Source organism: Centroberyx affinis, unplaced genomic scaffold, assembly GCF_046629955.1.
Source record: "Centroberyx affinis isolate AG114_WGS23_722 - 3 ecotype Tasmania unplaced genomic scaffold, CSIRO-AGI_Caff_v1 ptg002491l_1, whole genome shotgun sequence".
NCBI classification, from domain to species: domain Eukaryota; kingdom Metazoa; phylum Chordata; class Actinopteri; order Beryciformes; family Berycidae; genus Centroberyx; species Centroberyx affinis.
The window spans coordinates 210,655-231,350 of NW_027280718.1; the positions used below are offsets into that span (position 1 = coordinate 210,655).

General features: G+C 44.2%; 1 protein-coding gene across 2 annotated transcripts in view; it reads right to left on the reverse strand.

The window, feature by feature from the left end:
• Positions 1 to 20,420, reverse strand: part of sh3pxd2aa (SH3 and PX domains 2Aa) — a 32,864-nt gene extending 12,444 nt beyond the window's left edge. Inside the window, exons 1-3 of one of the 2 annotated variants that reach the window (XM_071534121.1) lie at positions 20,297 to 20,420; positions 5,026 to 5,139; positions 4 to 87 (exon numbers count right to left, since the gene is read on the reverse strand). In XM_071534121.1, coding sequence (XP_071390222.1) covers positions 4 to 87; positions 5,026 to 5,139; positions 20,297 to 20,405 — 307 coding nt within the window. In that variant the 5' untranslated portion in view covers positions 20,406 to 20,420. The remainder of the gene's footprint in view (positions 1 to 3; positions 88 to 5,025; positions 5,140 to 20,296) is intronic. The other variant, XM_071534122.1, reaches the window with a different exon arrangement.
• Between the last annotated feature and the right edge of the window lie 276 nt (positions 20,421 to 20,696).

The window sequence follows — 20,696 nt, forward strand, 5'->3', positions numbered from 1 at the left end:
CACCTCTGCTCTGCTGGCGGTTGACTATGCCCCCCAGGGTCCAGCGGCGGTCCAGCCTCTTCAGGTGCGCTTTGCGTCTCTTAGTAACTAATGAGGATGAGGAGCAACCAAAAGGGAAAACAAACAAACATGGAGGTAAGAAGCATGAATTAGCAAACTGAACAAAGGCATTAAAGCTGTTGTTAATAGCAGGGATTTTTTTTTTTCCCATGGGAAGATGGCAAATAAACAACTTCGAGGTCAAGTGTGAAGCTAGTAGATTATCCCTTGCAATGGGGAAAAAAGCTTTATAATATATATTAGCGAAGTAGCTATTAGCAAAATGTTAAGATACCAAGTTAGCTGCTGTTCTGTGAAAACATCCCAACTTTCATTGTCATTTTTTTGTTTTTTGCTCAAAGGCTTACACAGTCCAAAACACATTCTGCAATTTCAAATACACGTAGATGTTAACTGAATAGTAGGAATTCTTATATAAGTTAACTGGATTTACTGAGTAAACACAAACCAGCAGCAACATAACATGGCATATGAGGAGTGATTTGAGGAGGATGAAGTGGGAGGCCATCTCTGTTCACGTACATCATGACCTGCATCAGCCTTACTTTCAGGAATACATGAGAGAAAACACTGCTGTGCCATTCTACCATCCCCCTCATGAATTTGAAACAAAAATTTTAAAAAAAATCGCATGATAGCACAAGCCGTCCAGCTCGCATTGGCCGTCAGCAAATAATGACATGTTTTTCCCATTTTCCTCTCCCACACATATCATCAAAGCAATCCAGCGGGCATGTTGGAAGAGTGATGGTCCAATATGGGGTTTTACTCTGACTGGCATGAAGACAGCTAGGGCTCTGTCATAAACAAGTAGATATTTCCTTACAAGTCAGACAAAGAGAGTGACTGTCCTTCCCACCCTCTGACAAGGAGAATTCCCCTCGTAACAGAGACAGGAGTTATAGTGTGTACCATACTGTGATGTTATTCTCTCTGGTGTTGCTTAAGTGCATTTGGACACTGGTAACTGAAATCCTGGCAGCCTGGTCCTTCAACTAAAGCACAAATTCTAAGTGTGCCACACCTTTTATGGCTTTGTGAATCCAAAATTATGGATATGGGCACAAGAGAAGAAAATGGAAGGACACAAATCTCCCTATTATGAGTAAAACTTTAAGGTTCTTTATGGGAACATCAAACATCTTCTCCATTAGAAATCATCTCCAAATAGCTCTATTCCCCATCTTCAGTAGTTATGTGTTGGAACCCCTGCTAGCTTGTTAGCATTGTAAATCACTACAGTGCCAAACCTCTTCCCCTGTTTACCACGACATCATGGCTCTGTGGTCTTCAAGAGACAAATTCAGGTAGGTCAGACACTTCACTCCTCTCTACTTGGGCGCTTCATCACAATGTACAGCATATGAGAAACTCATTTTGTACAAATCACGTCTGTTCTTTATTGAGCAGAATCCACTTAATAAAAATAGAACTATGAATCTTCACACCTTATTTACAAAGTTTCCACACAACTCCAGATTCTCTTCTCGTACGCAAATTAATTCACATGACGCAATACAATACAACACTAGACCTTACTTTTTAGGTTCTTCATTGATTACTTTGCATGGACTGCTGTCTTACTGGACAGTGATGTATGGCAATGTAAATGAAGCTATATGTTTATATGAGTGATAACACATAAGTGTAGCAAGTGTGCTAGTGCTTTCTGGGTGCTTGGGTGGGGGGGAGGGGGGTATGCATGATTGGAGTGAGTGAAGCTACGTTGACTTTAAAACTCCACCTGTTTGAGAATCTTAGTTACTTAGCCACTAGGGCTAGGCGATATGGACCAAAAATCATATCTCGGTATTTTTAGGCTGAATGGCGATACACAATATATATCTCGGTATTTTCTACAAAGTGGGCTAAATGTTCAGTTGTAAGTAGGGCTGGGTGATATGGACAAAATCAAATATCACAATATTTTTGACCAAATACCTCGATATCGATATTGCAACAATATTGTAGGGATGACTATTGGTGCTTTAACAAAATATTTACACAATGAGATTTTTGATAAATAATCATGAGTAATGTGGATATAATGACTAAGTGGGTAAAGGCAAATAATAGAACAGCTAGAACAGTCTGGTAAGTTCAAAATTACATCACGTTACTGTAATGCAGCCTTTAAAACCAGGAAAAGACAACACTTATGCCATATCACGATATTACGATATCCAAAATCTAAGACGATATCTAGTCTCATATCACAAAATCGATATAATATTGATATATTGCCCTGCCCTATTAGCTACTACAGTTAGAAGATCACCAAGCTACGTCCTGGTCTGTGAATGTATCACACACTGATCTAGAGCTGGTTTCACTTCTACCGTACTGCCTGGTGTACGAGCGCACCCTGTATTTCGCTTATGCAGGGCTCTTACAGCTCTGCGGGAGCACATACCATAATTCCCCTACGCAGTACGCATAGCAATAAGCATCAGACACAAACCAATGAACACACAGAGTCCAGCTACTATTGAGGTACACCTAATAAAGCATACTGCTGTAGGAGTGCATGTACATACAGTATGTGCATATTACATATATATGTTCTAAGCTATGTTTGTAAATGTTAACTAGCACACCAGGGAGCCTAATATTCCTGTACTCTCCATAAAATAAATTAGGGCGGCTGATCAACTAGGGAGCCAGAGAGCAGAGATCACATTAATTGACACTGATAATTAATTAGGTCTATATAGCACCGTGGGACTGTACAGAATCTTGAAGCTGTTGTGTTCTGAACTCGTGTCTCCAGTTTCGACCTCTTGCACTGCTCATTAGTTCAAAGTCTATACGATAAATCAGCGGTCATTTGTGGTTATGTTTGCCTATCTCGACATGATGAGTCATTTCCCTCTCTTAATGCATTCTCCGGGGCCACATGAAGAGGAAAGACATTAACGAGGGGAAGGACGGATGGAAATGACACTTGTCTTCTATCTCTCTTCTCTGTTAATCTAATCTAATTTCTCCTCCACTCGCCATCGCACGCTCCCTCCATCCTCTGCACTTCCCTCCCTATCCCTGCGTCTTTCTCTTCATCCTTTCATCTCTCCCTGCATCTTCCCTTCTGCTCTACATCCGCCCCTCCCTCCCTCTATGTCCTTTTGTTGCTTTGTCATTCCCTCCACTCCTCTCCTCTCTTTCTCCCTCCTCTCCTCCCTGCCTTCCCCTCCATCCCACCAACCGCCACCCTACTCCTGTTGACCTCCTAATTGAAATATCAGCTAAGGGAAGGCACAAAGGGAAATGTTATTTCGAGGTAATTTCAGTGGGCCAGGCTGCGTCTGTCGGTTCCTCTTCAGTGAGCCGGGCTGTCACTGGAATTAGGTTACAGACCGCGCAGAGATAATGAGATGTAGGAGACGACAGGAGACGGGAAGAGGGAGATCAGAAATACGAAGCGACGATGTGTGCAAACATGAAGACACCAGGCCTAATGGGAAAATGGGAGACACTGATAGAGAGTGGAAGTGGAGAGAGAGAGAGTGTGTGTGTATGCGTGTGTGTGTGTGTGTACCTGCGTGCTCAGGCACTTCCTGCATAAATTCACTTGAGTGCATGGGTGAACGGCGAAAGAAGAAAATGAGAAAGCCAGTGCATCTTAATGAGAGTATATATGTCAAATGGTATATGAGTGTGTCCCTTTCAACATAATGACTAGGTCCAATCCACAGGCAACTAAAGCTCCATGTCCATCAGCCTGTTATTGTAGCTCCAGGGACTGAGAGAACTACACAGGTGTGTGTGTGTGTGTGTGTGTGTGTGTGTGTGTGTGTGTGTGTGTGTGTGTGTGTGTGTGTGAGAGAGAGAGAGAGGGAGAGAGCGAGAGAGAGAGACAGAGAGAGAGAGAGTGTGTAAATACGTGAAAAGAATTAGGAGAGCAAGGAAATAGGGGCTGTGGCAGCTGTGCAGGAACTGTCAGCATTATAGCACTGTGTGTTTGCATGTGTGTGTGTGTGTGTGTGTGTGTGTGTAGGAGAATGAGCAAAGTGCCATGGAGCGTGGAGGCTAGCTTTTCTTAATGAGAGACAGGATGTTCGTTAGATAGTCCAGTGGCGCTTTGTGGCACACTAAACCATTACACCATGCCTGTTTCTATGGCACACAGTACCACTGATAGAAAACAATGTGTGTGTGTGTGTGTGTGTGTGTGTGTGTGTGTGTGTGTGACCCTGCGTGCATGAGTGTGTGCATATGTGCTTCTGCATCAGTTAATGAGTGTGTGTGTGTTGTATGTATTTGTGTGACTGCATGACTATGTGTGCAAACATACTTTGTGCGTCCATACTTGCATGGGTGTAAATACTTCTGTGTGAGTGTGTTTGTACTATATTTCACTATTTTTCATCCCCCTGGGCCACGAAGCAGAAAGGGGCTTATGGCACGGTGATGAAATGCCCCTTCCAAACAGTCAGACTAAACATTAGGGTGGAAGAGGTCACGACAAAACGAGGCTCCCTGCAAGAGTCGAGCCTCCCACGGGAGTTTAAAGGAATTTTCTGGAGTGCCAAAATATCTGCTCTGCACACACAGCCTGGTTTGGACAAAAGGCATTTGGCTGTGGGCTGGTACCATTTCTGTGTGGTGCTACGACTACGGTCTTCAAGGCTCCTAATGTGTGACTGGAAGTGTGTGCATGCATGCAAGTATGTGTGTGGGTTTGTGTGTTTAGTCCCAACTATGCTGCTTTCTGTCTCAGATTGAGATGTGAGCACAGAAAACACCGCCTGCCAAAACCGTCTCCCAATTATGATGAAATCAAGGCCTGCTCCAAACAGACATTTCTAAAATAATGAGTCATGCAGAATGACGTTTATGTGTTTGTGTTTTATGAATCCAGTAATGTAAGTTTGTGTGTGTGTGTGTATGTGTGTGTGTCTCTGTGTGTGTGTGTGTGTGTGTGTGTGTGTGTGTGTGTGTGTGTGTGTGTGTGTGTACTGCGCTAACCTTCTCCAGTCCGGGAAGTGCCCAGATCCAAATCGTCTCTGGTTCCATTCTGTGAGTCCAGGTATGTGGCCGGCACCCAACCTTGTTCCTCTGCTGTACTTACAAACCACCAACCTAGAGAGAGATAGAGGGACAGAAGGACAGAGAGTGATAGACAGAGAAAGAGAGAGAGAAACAGAGAGGGAGAGAGAGAGAGGGAGAGAGAGAGAAAGAGAGAGGGAGAGAGAGAGAAAGAGAGAGGGAGAGAGAGAGAGAGACATATTAGCACTGCTAACCTTCATCTTACAGTTATACAAAGCCTGAAGGATGACAGTGAATAGCGTTGTGCTCGGATTCAAAGCTCGTTCCCACATTGTGATTTACATCCAACAATGGAAAGTATGTGTCACTCGTTGCTAGTCTCTGAACTGCAGCGCAATTTACTGTGAGCCAGCATCTATGCTAGCTTTAGCATCAATCATGCGTATTAATTTAGTAGGTGCTAACACTTCTAATGGTATGGGCTTTCCTTTGTACCGGCTTGACAGACAGATCTGAGGTGGAGTCATGGTGGGTTGGAAGTTTCACCTACTTGGCGCTCTTCATTACTAAACCAGACCCGATGCTGAAAGACTGGGAGGACACCAGAGTAAGAGAAGTGTTTTTGGAGCTTGAAGTGCAGCATAGATCAACAGAGGTTTAAAAAGCACTTGTTAGGACTATGGAAGATTAATCTGTTGGGACCTGTCAGTGATTTGAGTAAGTTGTTTTAGGACTGTGCCACTGTTTCTCCTCTCTCTCTCTCTTTTATTTTTCCCACTTTTTCCTAGGTTGTCTATTACTCATTATGAAATATGTTGTTCTGTCGGTAATTAAATGTGCTGCTGCTGTCTTGGCTTCCCTGACATCCTTGATCTCAGCGAGTCTAACTCGGATAAATCAAGGCTCAATACAAATACAAATAAAACAAAAACGGCTAGGGTAGAGGAAGCTACAGTTGCTGCAACGTTTTTGGATTCGTTTTTGGGCAACCTGTCCTAACCAGTTCTGCAACATGCTGAACTGTGTCCACATTTTTCCTGACCATCTCCCCCTCGTTTCTTTAGGAAGCAGGGCAGCACAGTGAGCAGGGACACACCCTTCAATCAGATCCCACGCTCTGAAAACAGAATTTAGTTGTATTGCATTACAGTATATTTTTACATTATTATTGCTGTGCATTTTAATTGGTTACAACTTCACCCTTACCCTGACGTAACTTGGAGAGGAGAGATCATGCTTTATTCTAATTGACTAATGAGAAGTTTGTGGTCACATCTACGCTACTCTGTTATGGTATCCATTGCGCTGACTTGACAGAATTACAAAAACACATGTCACTTTGGGGCGGCGACCAAAACCAAAAAACTCGCAAAAAGCAGTGAGGCGAATCGTCTCCATCGATCATAGTTTGACATCTAGCGTGTGTCATTTTTCAGCGAGGAGGGTGTTTACAAACTTCAGAGGCGCACCAAACATGTGGGATCGATGGACGCCTGGACTACGGTCTCATAAAGAGTAGGAGAAGCAAAGCATGTCACAAGTCTTAAAACAGAGAGATGAGGCTTCATTATCTCCTCTGGCTACAACACACTGTATGACACATAATACCAACACATACCGGCTAGCATGACAGTGTGTGCCGAGGCCTAGGCAACAGAGCGGGATTATGTATCACATCAAAAGACACGTTCCTATTTACAGCGACAGCATGGAAGAATATTTGTAAGCGGGAGGAAGGGTTACACACATTCACACACTCTCAGTACAATCACAGTCTTGTACTTTTGGCCACTGAGAAGCTCCACAGGGGGTTCGGTGCCTTGCTCATGGGCACTTAATAGTAGTTATTGAGGGAGAGGAGAGCTTTGCCCATTCATACTACCCACACCCAGATTTGTCCCTAGCCATCCCACAGATTCAAACTGGCAACCGTCCCAATTTTGTTACGAGTGTGTGGTCCAGTGTGAGAGAATGTACTTGTGAGTGTAAGTGAGAGAATAAGAGAAACGAGTGTTCCAAGACACAGATATACACAGAAAGGCAGAATGAAAGCGAAGACAAACTTGGTTTTTTTTCTTTCTCCAAATGAGTCCAACAATTAAGTCATCACCTCTCTAATGTATTTACAGCCATATGGCTCGGCTTTCTAATGTGGTGTGAGAAGCCTTAGTGAATCAAACCATCACGCCCTATTTTATTTCCCGGCAAGACACCAGTCACATTAACACACGTTGTGAATGATGTGGAAAATATGCCTGTATCATAGAGCTGTATCATAGGGAAAATAACAGTAACGGTAAATAGAGGAAGTTGTCTTTTCTATAAAACATACTACAGTATAAGCGGGTATTTCTCGACTTTGTACATTAGTACGGCTCATAGTTTCATGTGTTAAAAGCAGCAAATGTCACTAAGTTTCAAAGCCAGTTGAAATCTTGAGCCCCACAGCAGTATCTAGGATCTTTAGTTTTTCCCGGGCCAACTTACAGTATGTTCTCACAGCAATCTCAAATAAACACCAGGGCTCAATAGTGACACATGTACTTGTAAAATAATAAAAATGTAGGGACCCAAGACAGAAAGAAAAGAAATACATTTAGGAGCATGATCTGTGAAAACAATTAAAAATGCCTGTTAAACTCCATTTGTTGTTGTTTTTTTGTATTTTACAGGTAAAATGTGCCTTTATTTTAAGGAACGTGTGCTGCTAAAATGGCAGCACTATAGAAAACTGAATTCTGCTCCAACAAAAGCAGCACTGAGCTTAATCTGTGCCAAACTGAGAATGCTGTACAACAACTACACTAACAGGCATTAAAATATTACTGGGTTGACACTCAGCAGGCCACAGCAGGAGAGCCTCCCCTGCCCCCTGCATGTGGCCTCAGCTCTACTTATACCCATATAAGCACAGTGAGGCCTGCGCCACCCTGACTATGACAGCAGCACACACACACACACACACACACACACACACACACACACACACACATACACACACACACAGAGTGAAATACTATCTCCATTACGCCTTCTTATTGTGCTGTCTGGGTCATACCAACCAGCCCCTTTGCCCTCCCAAATGAGTGAAATAGTGTCTCAATTAAACTGTACCAGCCCTCCAACTACACATGGGTTGATATGCACACACACACACACACACACACACACACACACACACACACACACACACAGATGTACACACAGAAACATACAAAAACATGTTCAAGGCCAGCAAGAGAGTGAAGTAGTGTCTCTCTCTCTCTCTGTCTCTCTCTCTGTCTCTCTCTCTCTCACACACACACACACACACAAAAGCCCAGCGAAATACTGTCTCCATTGAATTTCCCCACAGCGGGTCCTGTCTAGCAGACAACACAGGAGTTAATTCAACCTGAGGGCCCACAGACACATGGGGGTTATGCACAGTAGCTGCAGTGTAGCCCATCCACCCTGAACTTCCTCAAAGTCACACTAGCTTTCTGTGGACCCTCTGTACCACCTACCTGCCTGCCTACCTACCTACCTACCTACCTACTGCCTTTTGACTCCCGAACAGACGTTACGCCGCAGTCTGGCTCCTTGACGGGTCAGAGTAGTTCATTTTGAATCTGTCAAGATCAATTTAGGGCCTTGTTTGAGTTAATGCCCGTGCCGCATGCCTAGACCAGAGGCCCGAGTTGGACTACGGAGGTGGTGGTTTCTCGTGAAATTGGAATTGACACCACGACAGTTATACTATGCTAATTAAATCTTACACCGTAGCTCCAGGTTTGAGAAGCCTGATGTTATGATGAATAGCGCTCACCACAGTGCGAGGACTTGTAAACTCAGGAGGAGTTGTCAAACTTTGAGAAGCAGGCGAGGCTATGACCAGAGGCTGCCAGTTTGAATACTCACAAGGGCTGAGAAAATGTGGTTGGAGAGTCAATTACTCCCTCAATGACTATCATTATAGTGCCATATAGTGGATCTGCTCAATGGCCAGCAGTAGGAGACTGTGCTTATAAGGGAGAGCCAGGTGTGAATGTACTGTATGTAACTGTATTAATGCACAGTGCCCATGAATTAAACTCCCATTACTTTTACTTCCTGGAAAACAGAGCATCTTTCATGGTGACCTCATGCTGAACTAACAGGTGTAAATAAAAAATTCTAACCAATAAACCTATCAGATTTTTTAACAATCGCGCCCCTCCGCACCCCTCCGCACCCCTCCGCACCCCTCCCATCCAATTAAATTTCCTTTCTCTCCCTGACTCCATTGGTTTAGACTTTTGAATGATCCCTCACTGCGTTATGTCCTGCCCCAACATGCTGTTTCAACACAAAATGCATCAAATCCAGGAAGTAAAGATGGCATTTCACAGGGTCTTTGCAGAGCATGCATGCTCAGAAAATAACATTTCCTGGGTAAATATAGGTTAAAAAACTGAAGGCCCCCAAATCCATAGGTAGTTGCAGCATACTTGGACATACAGCTATTGCACTGGTTAGTAAATTATAATAAAATCTAACAGTTGGCCTCATTTTTCTTGGTGTTAACCCGGGAACTGTTCAAGGACCCTAGGGGGCTTCAGACCCTGCTTTGAGAGCCACTAATGTAGAACAGAGTGTTAAGTTTAGGATTCGATTCATACCACAGCGGCGTCTGTAGAACTTCAGTTCACTGGGGCTCTGTTTTTAAGTCGTGCGAAGGGTCCGCCCAGCTATAAGAATAGCCTGGCCCATATGAAACGCATTAGGGGTTTTACAGGCTGATTCATTGCAACTATTCAAAAAGCTAGGAAAGAATTGGATCCACCTGTACGGAGGGGAGCACCAGTTCTGCAGAGAGACAAATCCGGGAGCTCTTCCTCTCTTTAGCCCACCTGGCATGCGGTGGAAAAACAGATTAATAAATCTTGTGCACTGACAGTGGCTGGAGGTGACTGTTTGCCATCACCAGAGGAAAGTGTAGAGTTCCTCAGCGGCTGTGTACCTCACCTTAGGGGGAGCTGATAGGAGTGTGTGTGTGTCTGTGTGTGTGTAAAGAGAGAGAGAGCGGGAGAGAGGGGGAGAGAGAGAGAGAGAGAGAGAGAGAGAGAGAAAGAGAGAGGGAGAAAGAGAGAGGAAGAGAGAGGGGGAGAGGGAGAGGGTCCTAATAATAATAATCTTTATTTGTATAACACTTTACTTAAAGCAGTTCACAATCAATCAAATGAAAGGAAACCTCATACCTAAAGTAAAAACAAAAAGACAGAATAAGATAAAAATGTAAAAATAGAAGGTAAAAATAATATAATGGGAAAAATAACAGCAAAAAAGACTCACATGAAAGCACGTCAGTAAAAATAAGTTGTAAGAAGTGATTTAAAAGATGATACTGATTCTCAAAGCGCCTCATCGGGGGTTAAAAGAATTGGAGTGATGTGATCTTATCTGTTTGTACCAGTTAAAATCCTAGCTGCAAAGAAGAAGAAACTTTTGAGAGAAACTATTGATTGATGCCAGAATAAAGAGAGTTACAGTGGTCCAAATGTAAGGAGATGAAAGCATGAATTACTTTGTCCAGATTACTAAACGATAAAAATGGCACAATTTTGGAAATCGTTCTCAGCTGAAGGCAGCAAGACTGCACCACTCTCTTTACCTGTTCATCAAAGCTTAAGTCAGCATCAAAAATTACTTGCCAATTTCTGCCTGCTGGCAGAAATTGGCTACACTGGGTGACAGCATGCCTAGTTCATTATGAAACAATTTGTGTGTTATGGGGGGGCCAAAGAAATCTATTTCCAATTTGTTTTCATTTGGCTGAAAAAAATTAAGTGACATCCAGCACTTTATATCACTGAGGCAATCCTTAAGAGTGGCTAGGCCGTTCGAGTCACTGTTGTCCAATGGAGGAAAATGTTGTGTTTACAGATGGTATAGCCAAGTGGGAGCATGTACAGGGAAAATAATCTGCATGGACATGGATTTCTTCCATTTGCAAGCACTGAGAGGCATATGTGTGCATTTGCCTGTGCTGTGTGAAGAAAAATGAACAATAACTCTTCGCGAGCCTGGTTCTATTCACATATGCACAAGCACACAGAAACACACAGGCACAAGACATCCTAAAAGCCAAAAACAGAGTGTAGTCTCTCTCTCACTCTCTCTCTCTCTCTCTCACACACACACACACACACGCCAAGCTTCAGGCTCCATCATCTGCACACATGGTAGTGTGGGGCTAGGTTTTGACAGGACCCAGTTCCCTTATAAATCCAGCTCTGGAGAAAGTGGGCACAGTAACAGCAGATAAATGAGCACCAGAAAGACTGCTGGACCCCCTCAAATATACACATACACCCTACTGCTACTCCTCTCACAGAGGGCAGAACAGGCTGGAGACCAAGGGTAGAAAAAATAGACTGGAGATGCAGATATGAGAGACAGATAGAGACAGATGGAGAGAGAAAGGCAAATACAGGGTGAAAAAGGAAATGAAAAGGTTGATGTACATGTGATGGATGGATGGATGGCTAGATGGGCGGATGGACAGAGTGAGAGAGAGAGAGAGAGAGAGAGAGAGAGAGAGAGAGAGAGAGAGAGAGAAAGAGAGAAAAGCAATCATTTTCACTCTCTGTAGGAGTGAGTTAGCAGCATGGCAAACATTGGCACCGGGGGAAATGGGCTGACCCCTCGTATCAGAATATGAGAATAAGATCTTTTCAGGCATACACATACATACACATTAGCCTGTAGACAGATGACAGTTTTCACAGAAAAGCTGTCCCGTAGGAGGAGATGTGGGGAAAGGTTTGGCAGCCAGATGGAGCAAAATTACTCAGAGTTAATTAAACCGAAGCACAATTTGGCTGGGCATATGCATGGAATGATGCATAAACTGACCACTGAAGCACAGACGCTGTTCAGTGAAGGTAAGGTGGGACAGAAAACTGTAAAAGGGAAAACATATTCACTTGCAAATAGACTGCAGACAGTAACCTATACATTAGATTAGATATATATACAGTATATATTTTTTTTTTTTACATCAGTATTTCATGCAAGTGCAAGTGTGGACACAGGGAGAAACTGTGTATAATATTATTATAATAATATTATACTGTGTATAATTTAGAGCACAAAAAGTCAGAAATCAGTCAGTTTAACTGTTGTCCTCTAACTTCCAACCTATGGATGAGAAATGAGTCCAATACTTTCTTGACAAATTAGTATATGATTATCTTGCTGATTGTGGAACAGTTCAGTGTGGCTTCATTTAAAGCGCAAGCACACTTTGGAGGAGGTTGAAGCTATGATCACAGACCTCCTTAGTTCAGAGCAAAAATACCACTTTTCCTCTGAAATGCAGTGAATCACTGCACATGTACATATACACGGCTCACCATGGAAAAACAAGAGTCACACTAGCCTGGTGGGGTGTGTATGTGTGTGTGTGTGTGTGTGTGGGGGGGGGGGGTTAGGCAGCAGTACAGGGGCAGCTGTGAAAATGAACCAGCAGTTGAACAGGACAAATAAAAGGTGGCCATGTAATGAAGTGCATACTGGGGAGCCATCTGTACATACAGCAGAATGGAAGGGCGGGCTATTGTTTTAACAGGTTGAAATCATCACACCTTGTTATTGATGGCTGGGTCCCCTTCTGTGTGTGTGTGTGTGTGTGTCTGTGTCTCTCTGTGTGTGAGTCACAGAGATGAGCAAAATACACCCCGCAGCTCCATGCTTCGGCTGAGTCCTCTCGACCTCAAACGGAGCAATAATGTGTTGTGTTCGATGAGATGAGAACATGAGGGCTCATTTCCTGCTCGCTGTCAGGCCTTTTTATTGTCCAGGTGCTCGCCGAAGTGGAAACCCATCTAAAGCTACCTTTTACCTAAAGCAAACACTTTCATAGAGCAGGTTTAACGTTTGTGCTGGGGTTTTTTTTTCTCAATTGATTTACATCCTCTTGCTGGTTTTTCTGACATAACAGACCCAATTGGACTTGTTTTGGAGGATTTATGAGGCGCTGAAGAACTAATGACTAATACACAGAAAGGTTACACAGCAACACCTGCCGCCATCTCTTTCTCTCACACTAACACACACACACACTACCATGCACACACACACACACACACATACACAACAAAATATGAATATGTAGGACAGAACAAGGTAATTGGCATTTCTTACAGTGTTGAGCTCTAATTGGAGTTTCTAACTGCACCATGCCTGGGCAGGCAATAATTGCCGGCTTTCTCCCTCGGAGGGGGTGTGTGTGAGGTCACACTGAACACAGTGGTACAGCAATTGAGCAAAGCACACTTATCATGGACTGTCACAGGCTTGGGCCCAGGGGGAGAGGTTTGGGGTGGGTGGAAGATGCATGATGTGATGTGGGATATGCGTGGATATGAAAAATAAGGGTAAAAAAAAGACAGTTAGAGGGCAAGAAAGAGAGCAAGACAGAGAGGGAGAGAAACAGAGATTAAAAGAGAGGGGCATTTAGGAGAAAGGGAAAGAGATCGAGAGAGAGAGAGAAAAGACAGAAAAAGACAAAGGAGGAAAGGAGGGAGAGCCAGCAGATGTTTGGCTGGCGCTTCAAAGCTGCAGTACTCCACTCAAATTCCCTGTCCAAAAACAACACCAAACACTTTCCTTTCCCTTTCTCATTTTGGGGAGTGTCAGGCCAGTCATCAGACGGCTTCGACAATGACGCCTGTTAGAAACGTGCCGTTCGGGGGAACCCACGAGGTGATTGTGATTCTCGTTTCCTCCTCTCAGCTTCTAATTAGGACCAGATCTTCTGGAGAGCAGTGAGGCTGGCTGGGACGCAGTGCTGCTTTTCAGGGCAGCGTATTGAATTGCTTACTTGCCTTTCTGCGGAGTAAGCAGAAGAGGAGATACGAGAGAGAATGCGCTTAAAATAGCAGCCCAACAATTGCGGCTGTCTAAAACCAGCTGTGAAACCAGCCACAGTATCATCTTTATCATAGATTACACCAGCCTCATTAATGAAATTTGACAGACCCAGATTGTATGCCGTAATGTTATTCCATATAAAGTATATTCCGTCTATTAAAAAAATCCATTGGATCAATTTAGTAGATGTGCTGCACATGATTAAATGCGTCAGTAACGTGACTGAACCACATTTCCAACCGAGAACCAGACAAAATCCCCTACAAGGACAACAGATGACTCTCTCCACAATAAATTTGTCTTTGAAACCGTTTCTTACCCCCTTTGGAGCTTTGAAATATCACATATCTAATTGCCAATGTACATCCATGTAAAATGGCTGCGTCAAAAATCCCTTAACGGACACTTCAAAGCTTTGTCTCACAGTTCAAACTGGGGCAAGACTGAGGGCACCCGACCCCTTTCATGCTGTTTCTTCCTAGAAAGTCACAGCCAATTTCAAGGCCCTGGTCTTTATTGACACTGTATAACATGACAGATGATGGAGGCACTACATCCCGGGACGAGGCTCGTGTTACCTGGTTGAAGTTTTCATAAAACGCGGGGGTCTGGTTACTGAGGCAGTCTTGTTACATGTGTAAGGGGATAGCCAGCCGAGGGGCTTTCATTAACCCATGTTGACTAAACATCACGCTCAGCGGGGTCACGCTAAACCCCTGCATTGATCTTCCATATGGAGTGTGTGTGTGTGTGTGTGTGCTTACATACTCTCTGCATCTGTGCATGTGTGCCAGAGTCCCAAACACAACACAAGCCACCCGCCAGCGAGGAGGGCAGCTCTTCCAAAACTCGGATGGGAGGCACACAGCAATCCATCAGGTTTCTGCCAGTATTTGTGCGCATCTCTTTGCTATGCAAATTGAAACATGCTGTTTTGTGCCTTACCCCCTAAAGGTGGCTCTTTGGCCGGCTCGTCTCGCGTGAGCCCCCGCTATCCGCAGATTGTCTGAGCTCAACTCTGAGCAGAAAGCGACTGAAGCAGGATAGTATTTTTTACTGCCTGAGGGTGAAGCTAGCTACATGGCTAAGCTGAGGTGTTCTGAGAGTGATGCATAGCATGATAGGCTATCTCTTGGCTCAAACATACCACCCTGATTGATACTGGCTGTCTGTTTTACAGCCTGGAGGCAATGCTAATGCCTGCCTACAGCCTCCCGTGTGAACTCTGTCCAAAACAGGTTTCTCTCATCCAGAACATCCTTTAAGCTAGCCCTCAGTGCACCTTGATTAAAGACATACATCTGACAGCCTAAGGGTGAGGGTATGTCAAACTAGATTTTCTCATGCAAAAACCCCTTTAAACCTCCGCATGGACAAGACTTTTAAAGGGAAATATCAACAAATTTCATAATTTGGGATTTTGATTATTTTTTGGCCTTGGGCAGTCAAATCAATATTTCATATTCAATTCTCAATATACAGTTTCCTCCCAAAGCTTAAAATGATAACAAAGACCTCTGACTGTGAAATTCTCAGCCTGGACTTGCTCCATTACCAGTGAATGGGAGGCTGACTTTTTGGGTAGAGTGTTGAGTGAGCTTTTATACCCTAAAAAAAAAAAAAAAAAACACCCACGGTCACAACCACCATTTTCATCTTTGCCAATGTGTTCTCAATGGGGCTATCCCTCACAGATCATGGGGCTTAAGAGAAAATGTTATTGAATGTTCACTAATAAAAAAAAAAAAAAAAGACGTGTTATCGGGCATAAGAAAAACCTCCTTTGCCTCTAACGTTAAAACAAGGTTTCTGTGTAGGCACTTACCCTTGTTTCTTAGGGAGATAGTTTCTTAGGGATAGTTAGTCCTGTGTATTGGTAAATTCAGTACAAACTGAACTCATCAGCGCTGAAATTCAGAGGTATTTCTATTCAAGCCATGACACTTCGTAGCCACTACAGCAGACAAAAGCTACAATCATTTCTGTAGCCTGAAGGCAAGGCTTACCCTAAGCTAACTGCAGCTTGTACAGCAAATGACCTAATGCAGTGTGAGGTTTTGACACTAACTTTTAGCTCAGGGCTTTCTTCTTATAAAGCTCATCTGCACATGGAAAAATACACCAAAAAGACCAAGCAAAGCACTAAGGACAAATCTCTGGAAAGAAGTTATGGGTTAGACTGAGTGCTGCCAGCCTAACCAGATCCCCTGGGTACTGGGAGAGGTGTGGTAGAAAAAGGTTGCCAAAACTCCTGGCATTGACTCTCCCTGAAACAGCATTTTACCTGCTGACAAGCAATGGTGCATAACTGGGAGATTTCCTTAATGTCTCCATGTAGACTCCAGCAATTTATGATGGAGGTCTAAAAAACATTTAGTAACTTTTATCATCTTCCAAAATTGAGGATTAGCCTAATCTGGCAACCCGGCAAGAGGTTGTAGACTATGTGAGGTGTATGTTGAGGTCCAGAGAGAGGTAAGTAAATCTGTCTAATCTCTTTAAATCAACTGTGACAAAATGCCCCTAAAACTTGGCAACAAGGAAGGCCAAGATATTTGGGCAAATGGCTTCTCCGGCTGGCTTTGTGGGCTGGGCGGCACACTAACCCAAAGGATCCTGTTTGCAGTTTAGCATCAAGGTCCTCCTGGCAGATCCATTAGGCTCGGGTGATGAAACGGGGAAAAAAGGCATTTTTTTTTCCATATTCCCCCATCTTACTGTGGCCACAGAATGGAAGGCTAGTCGCTTACATTTACCATTCATTTTCTGAAATGACGATATCAGAAATTGAGCGATAAAAGATCTGCAGAATCGCTGCTCATGAGGTCATGTGCTCTACAGACATCCAGAACATCAATGGGAGATACAAAATTCAAGTCATCCATATTGTCAAACCAACTCAAAAAAAATTTTCCATGTGCAGCTATTACTTTCAGCACTCTCCATGCATGATACAGCATACAGCCTAGCAGACATCAGTCAAATGGTATTTGCAAATAATTCTTAGCTATTTCTTTGTACTGCATCATGCATGGGGTTTACCACATCAGGACAATTAAGATACAACCAGGTAAGTTGTCAATCACAGGAAAGCTAAATAAAGTGGCTTTCAAGAACTTTTCAAGAACTCACTGCATTGTCCTATGTGGCAAACGCCACCCATCTGGTACTCCAACAAGGTTAAAACCTTCTCCAAGAGGTTAAAACCTTCTTGGAGAAGGTTAGGCTCCAAAAAGGTTAAAACCTTCTCCAAGAGGTTAAAACCTTCTTGGAGAACCAGATGGGTGGCGTTTCTAAGAATTATTAGCAAATACTACGTGACTATGCAGACCTTTTCTCTCTGACTCTTTCACATCAAGATCACAACGGCCTCCCTTTAGTCCAAAACACCATATAACTTAACTGGTCACGCATGCAGATTTATTTTTTCCAGCTGGGACATTCCTCTCTCCAGACGCGCCGTGGTTCCCATGTCCGAGGAGGAACCAGAGGGAGAAAACCAGGATGGTGGCCCAGACGTGGCCTCCACTCCTCTCTCAGAGAAGATTCCGGCGTGTCCACCATCCTGGCCCTTCATAAATCTCTCTTTACTAGATAGCAGCTCGTAAATCGTAAGATAATCGTGCGTGGATGCATAGATACAGACGTTGACAGAGAATGCACACGCCCGCATGGGCACAGACGCATACACATAGAGACCCACCCACACACACGCACAAAACCATAAGAGCTTATGATATAGTCAGTATTCACTACACACCATTGCCATCATGCCAAGTACACACACACATACACACACGCACAATTGCGGATGGATGCCGGGTCTTGTTGACACAGTACTGTGAAACAGCTGGAACTGGACTTGAGTATGCAAGGCCAATAACTTCTCATAGGGGTATAACAACAACATCCGACTCCGGAGCTGAACCCATAACTATATCAGGTCAAGACTGCAGGAACCGAAAAAGTGCTGAAACTGCTGAGGTTGAAGCTGTTCCTCCTTGGCATGTGCAAGGCGTGACACGGACCATGCTCAAGTGTTCACAATATGCGGAGGATCACAGCAACGTTGAAAGAACAAAAAAGGAAAATATGGATTTCAGCACTGCCAGGAGAGGCTTAAAAGACCTCATCGTGCTCCACTGACACATACTGCCGAGGATGTGTGAGAAAATACAGGCTAATTAATGGTTGGATTGGGGTGTTAAATTACTGTCAGCATTTCTGCATTGCAAATGTCAAAGGAAATAAGCACACACAGACTGGGAGGCTGCAGCAAAGCCTTGAAAGCGGCAAGGGGGTTGAGGGATATTATACGAGCTCTCAGATGTGTTTGCCTTGGCATAGCCTCCTAGTGATGTCATCACCATCATCATCGCTGCTCCACTTCTTTGGCCCAGTAAAGGACAACAGTGCATGTGTCCAACCGCTGGGCAAGACACTGAACCCCTACGTGCCCAAAAGTTGCTCTTGATAAGTGCATCAACTAATGCTAAACCTCCACAGACTACATCGAGGTTCAGATGAGTCGGGTGAGGCAGAGGTTTTCAGGCAGGATATAGGGAAACACATCACCGCTGAAGCCAATTACTGTGTGGTATTGGCACACTGACAGTCAATTTACTTTTGAATATTCATTACACAAAACACGTAACAACACGCGCCCAAATCCAAAGAAATTCTGGCAACCGAAGTGACGTGAAATAAAAAATAATCCTCCCTTTAAGTTAAGAGTTGACAGTTACACTTCACAACTTCACAAACAAGGCTGAGAAGCGAGCCAGAAATAAAGGCATCCTCATCCTTGAAGTCATAGTTCAGATGACATTAACTTCCGATTAGCCTTGGGTATAATATTTTGACCAAAAGCCACATCATAACAGCAATCTTTTCCCATGCAACTTCTTCGCTCCGTCAAAACTTTATCTCACAATGATCTCATTCTATACTGACAGTGGGCGAATGGGAAATGCAACAAAAAGCTGACAGCAAAAAGCAAACAGGCTGATGTGTATCATGGAGCTACAGTTCGCTCATAGGAATGTCAAGCCTTGAGGAATGGTGAGCTTCGATTTGAAAAGTGACTCATTAAGTCACATAATCACTCAAAGATGTGCAAGCCAAGATAGCTGTGCGAAAATGAATTCACACACATAATCAGTGTATAGATAAGAGGGGATGCGGTGTGTTTAGGCTTTCTGCTGACGTCGGAGCTGTTGTGCTGTTCATCTTGAGTTGTGCAAGCTGCTGGCTGTCAGTGGCTAGCATGGAAAATGAGATCCAGCTCTGGGATTGCTAAACAGAACTTGGACGGGGGGGGTGGGGGGCAAGATGAAAAGCAAACTGCTGCTTCTCTCTGTCATGCAAACACTATTACTTAAGCTTCACTGTTTGTTAAATATTCTCAGTGAAGTCAGCGCTCGCAACCCAACTCAGAATTCGGCATTGCTGTCAGTAACAAAGTTATTATAAGACTGTTTGATAGCGTGGTGACATTCTGAGAAATTCTGAAGAGGTAAACTGCATGGATTGTTTATATTGGAAGATATTACTTTCTGTCTCTTCTCACAAATGTTGCCTTTTCACGTTCTGCAGCTCAGTTCCAAGACAGGCAACAACTGATGCAACATCTCCCTTCTCACATATGGTAAGCTAGACAATTAATTATGAATTTAGTCGACATTCTTGTTGCAGAAGGCAAGAGACTGGCCTCTAGCCATAACAGTGCCCTCCCTCCAACACCCTCCAACTCTCACACACATACACACCCCCCCCCCCACACACACACACACACTCATATATACACACACACACACGATGCTGCTGGCCAAACAGCACCTCCAGGTGGTGCCAAGCCCCAGTTAGGAGGTGGGAGATTGGGAGAAGAGGGGAGAGAAGGGGAGAGCGGAGCGATGGGAGGGAGACGGGAGTGGGGGATTCTTGAGGACAAAGGGGTTAGAAGAGGAGGGAGTGAAAGCAAGAGAGGAGAGGGAGAGATGGAGAGAGACAGAGGCAGAGAGGTGCTGAGTGAGCATGCGTCTCTTTGTGTATGTGTACGTGTGTTTATGCTACAGATGTGTGCTCAAAGAGAGAGACACAAACAGAAACAAACAAACATAATGTCAGGCGGTTCTAAGTGTGTACGCTCTAAAAAGGATGTCATTTTTAACAAATTCCGTGTATCTAGTTTGGGACACACACTTTTATTTTACTTACTAACATATGTAAACAACATATGCTGTGTCAATATGTACAGTTCTCCACCTATGTTGAACCGATGTTACAGAGTGCATGCATGGTTGTCAGAGTGTAATGTGCACATGCTCTGTACATAAATGCAAAAACAGCCACTCACCACTTTCGCTCTTCTCAATCACGTCCACCGTCTCGCCGGCCTTGAGGCTGATCTCCGAGTTCTCCTGCCTCTCGTAGTTGGCCACCACCACGTACTGCTCCAGCACCATGGGCTCCGAACTGTCAATCCCTGAGGGGAAGAAACAGGCTGTCAGCCAGCTGCCCGCCGTGGCCCCTCGCGAACGCCCGCTGCCACCAACTACACCGCTGCCGCCGTGCACCCGGTAAGCCGCCATCGGCCAACCCCCGCTCCCCGCCACCGGCGCCGCTGTTCCTCCTTGACCAATCAGAACGCGAGCTCACGACTAGGCTGCATAATCCCAAACTTCTGGCCATATAGCTGAGTCGTCCCCCAGCCCACAACAAAGCACTGAGGAACATTGGAAGGGATCAAAATAAAG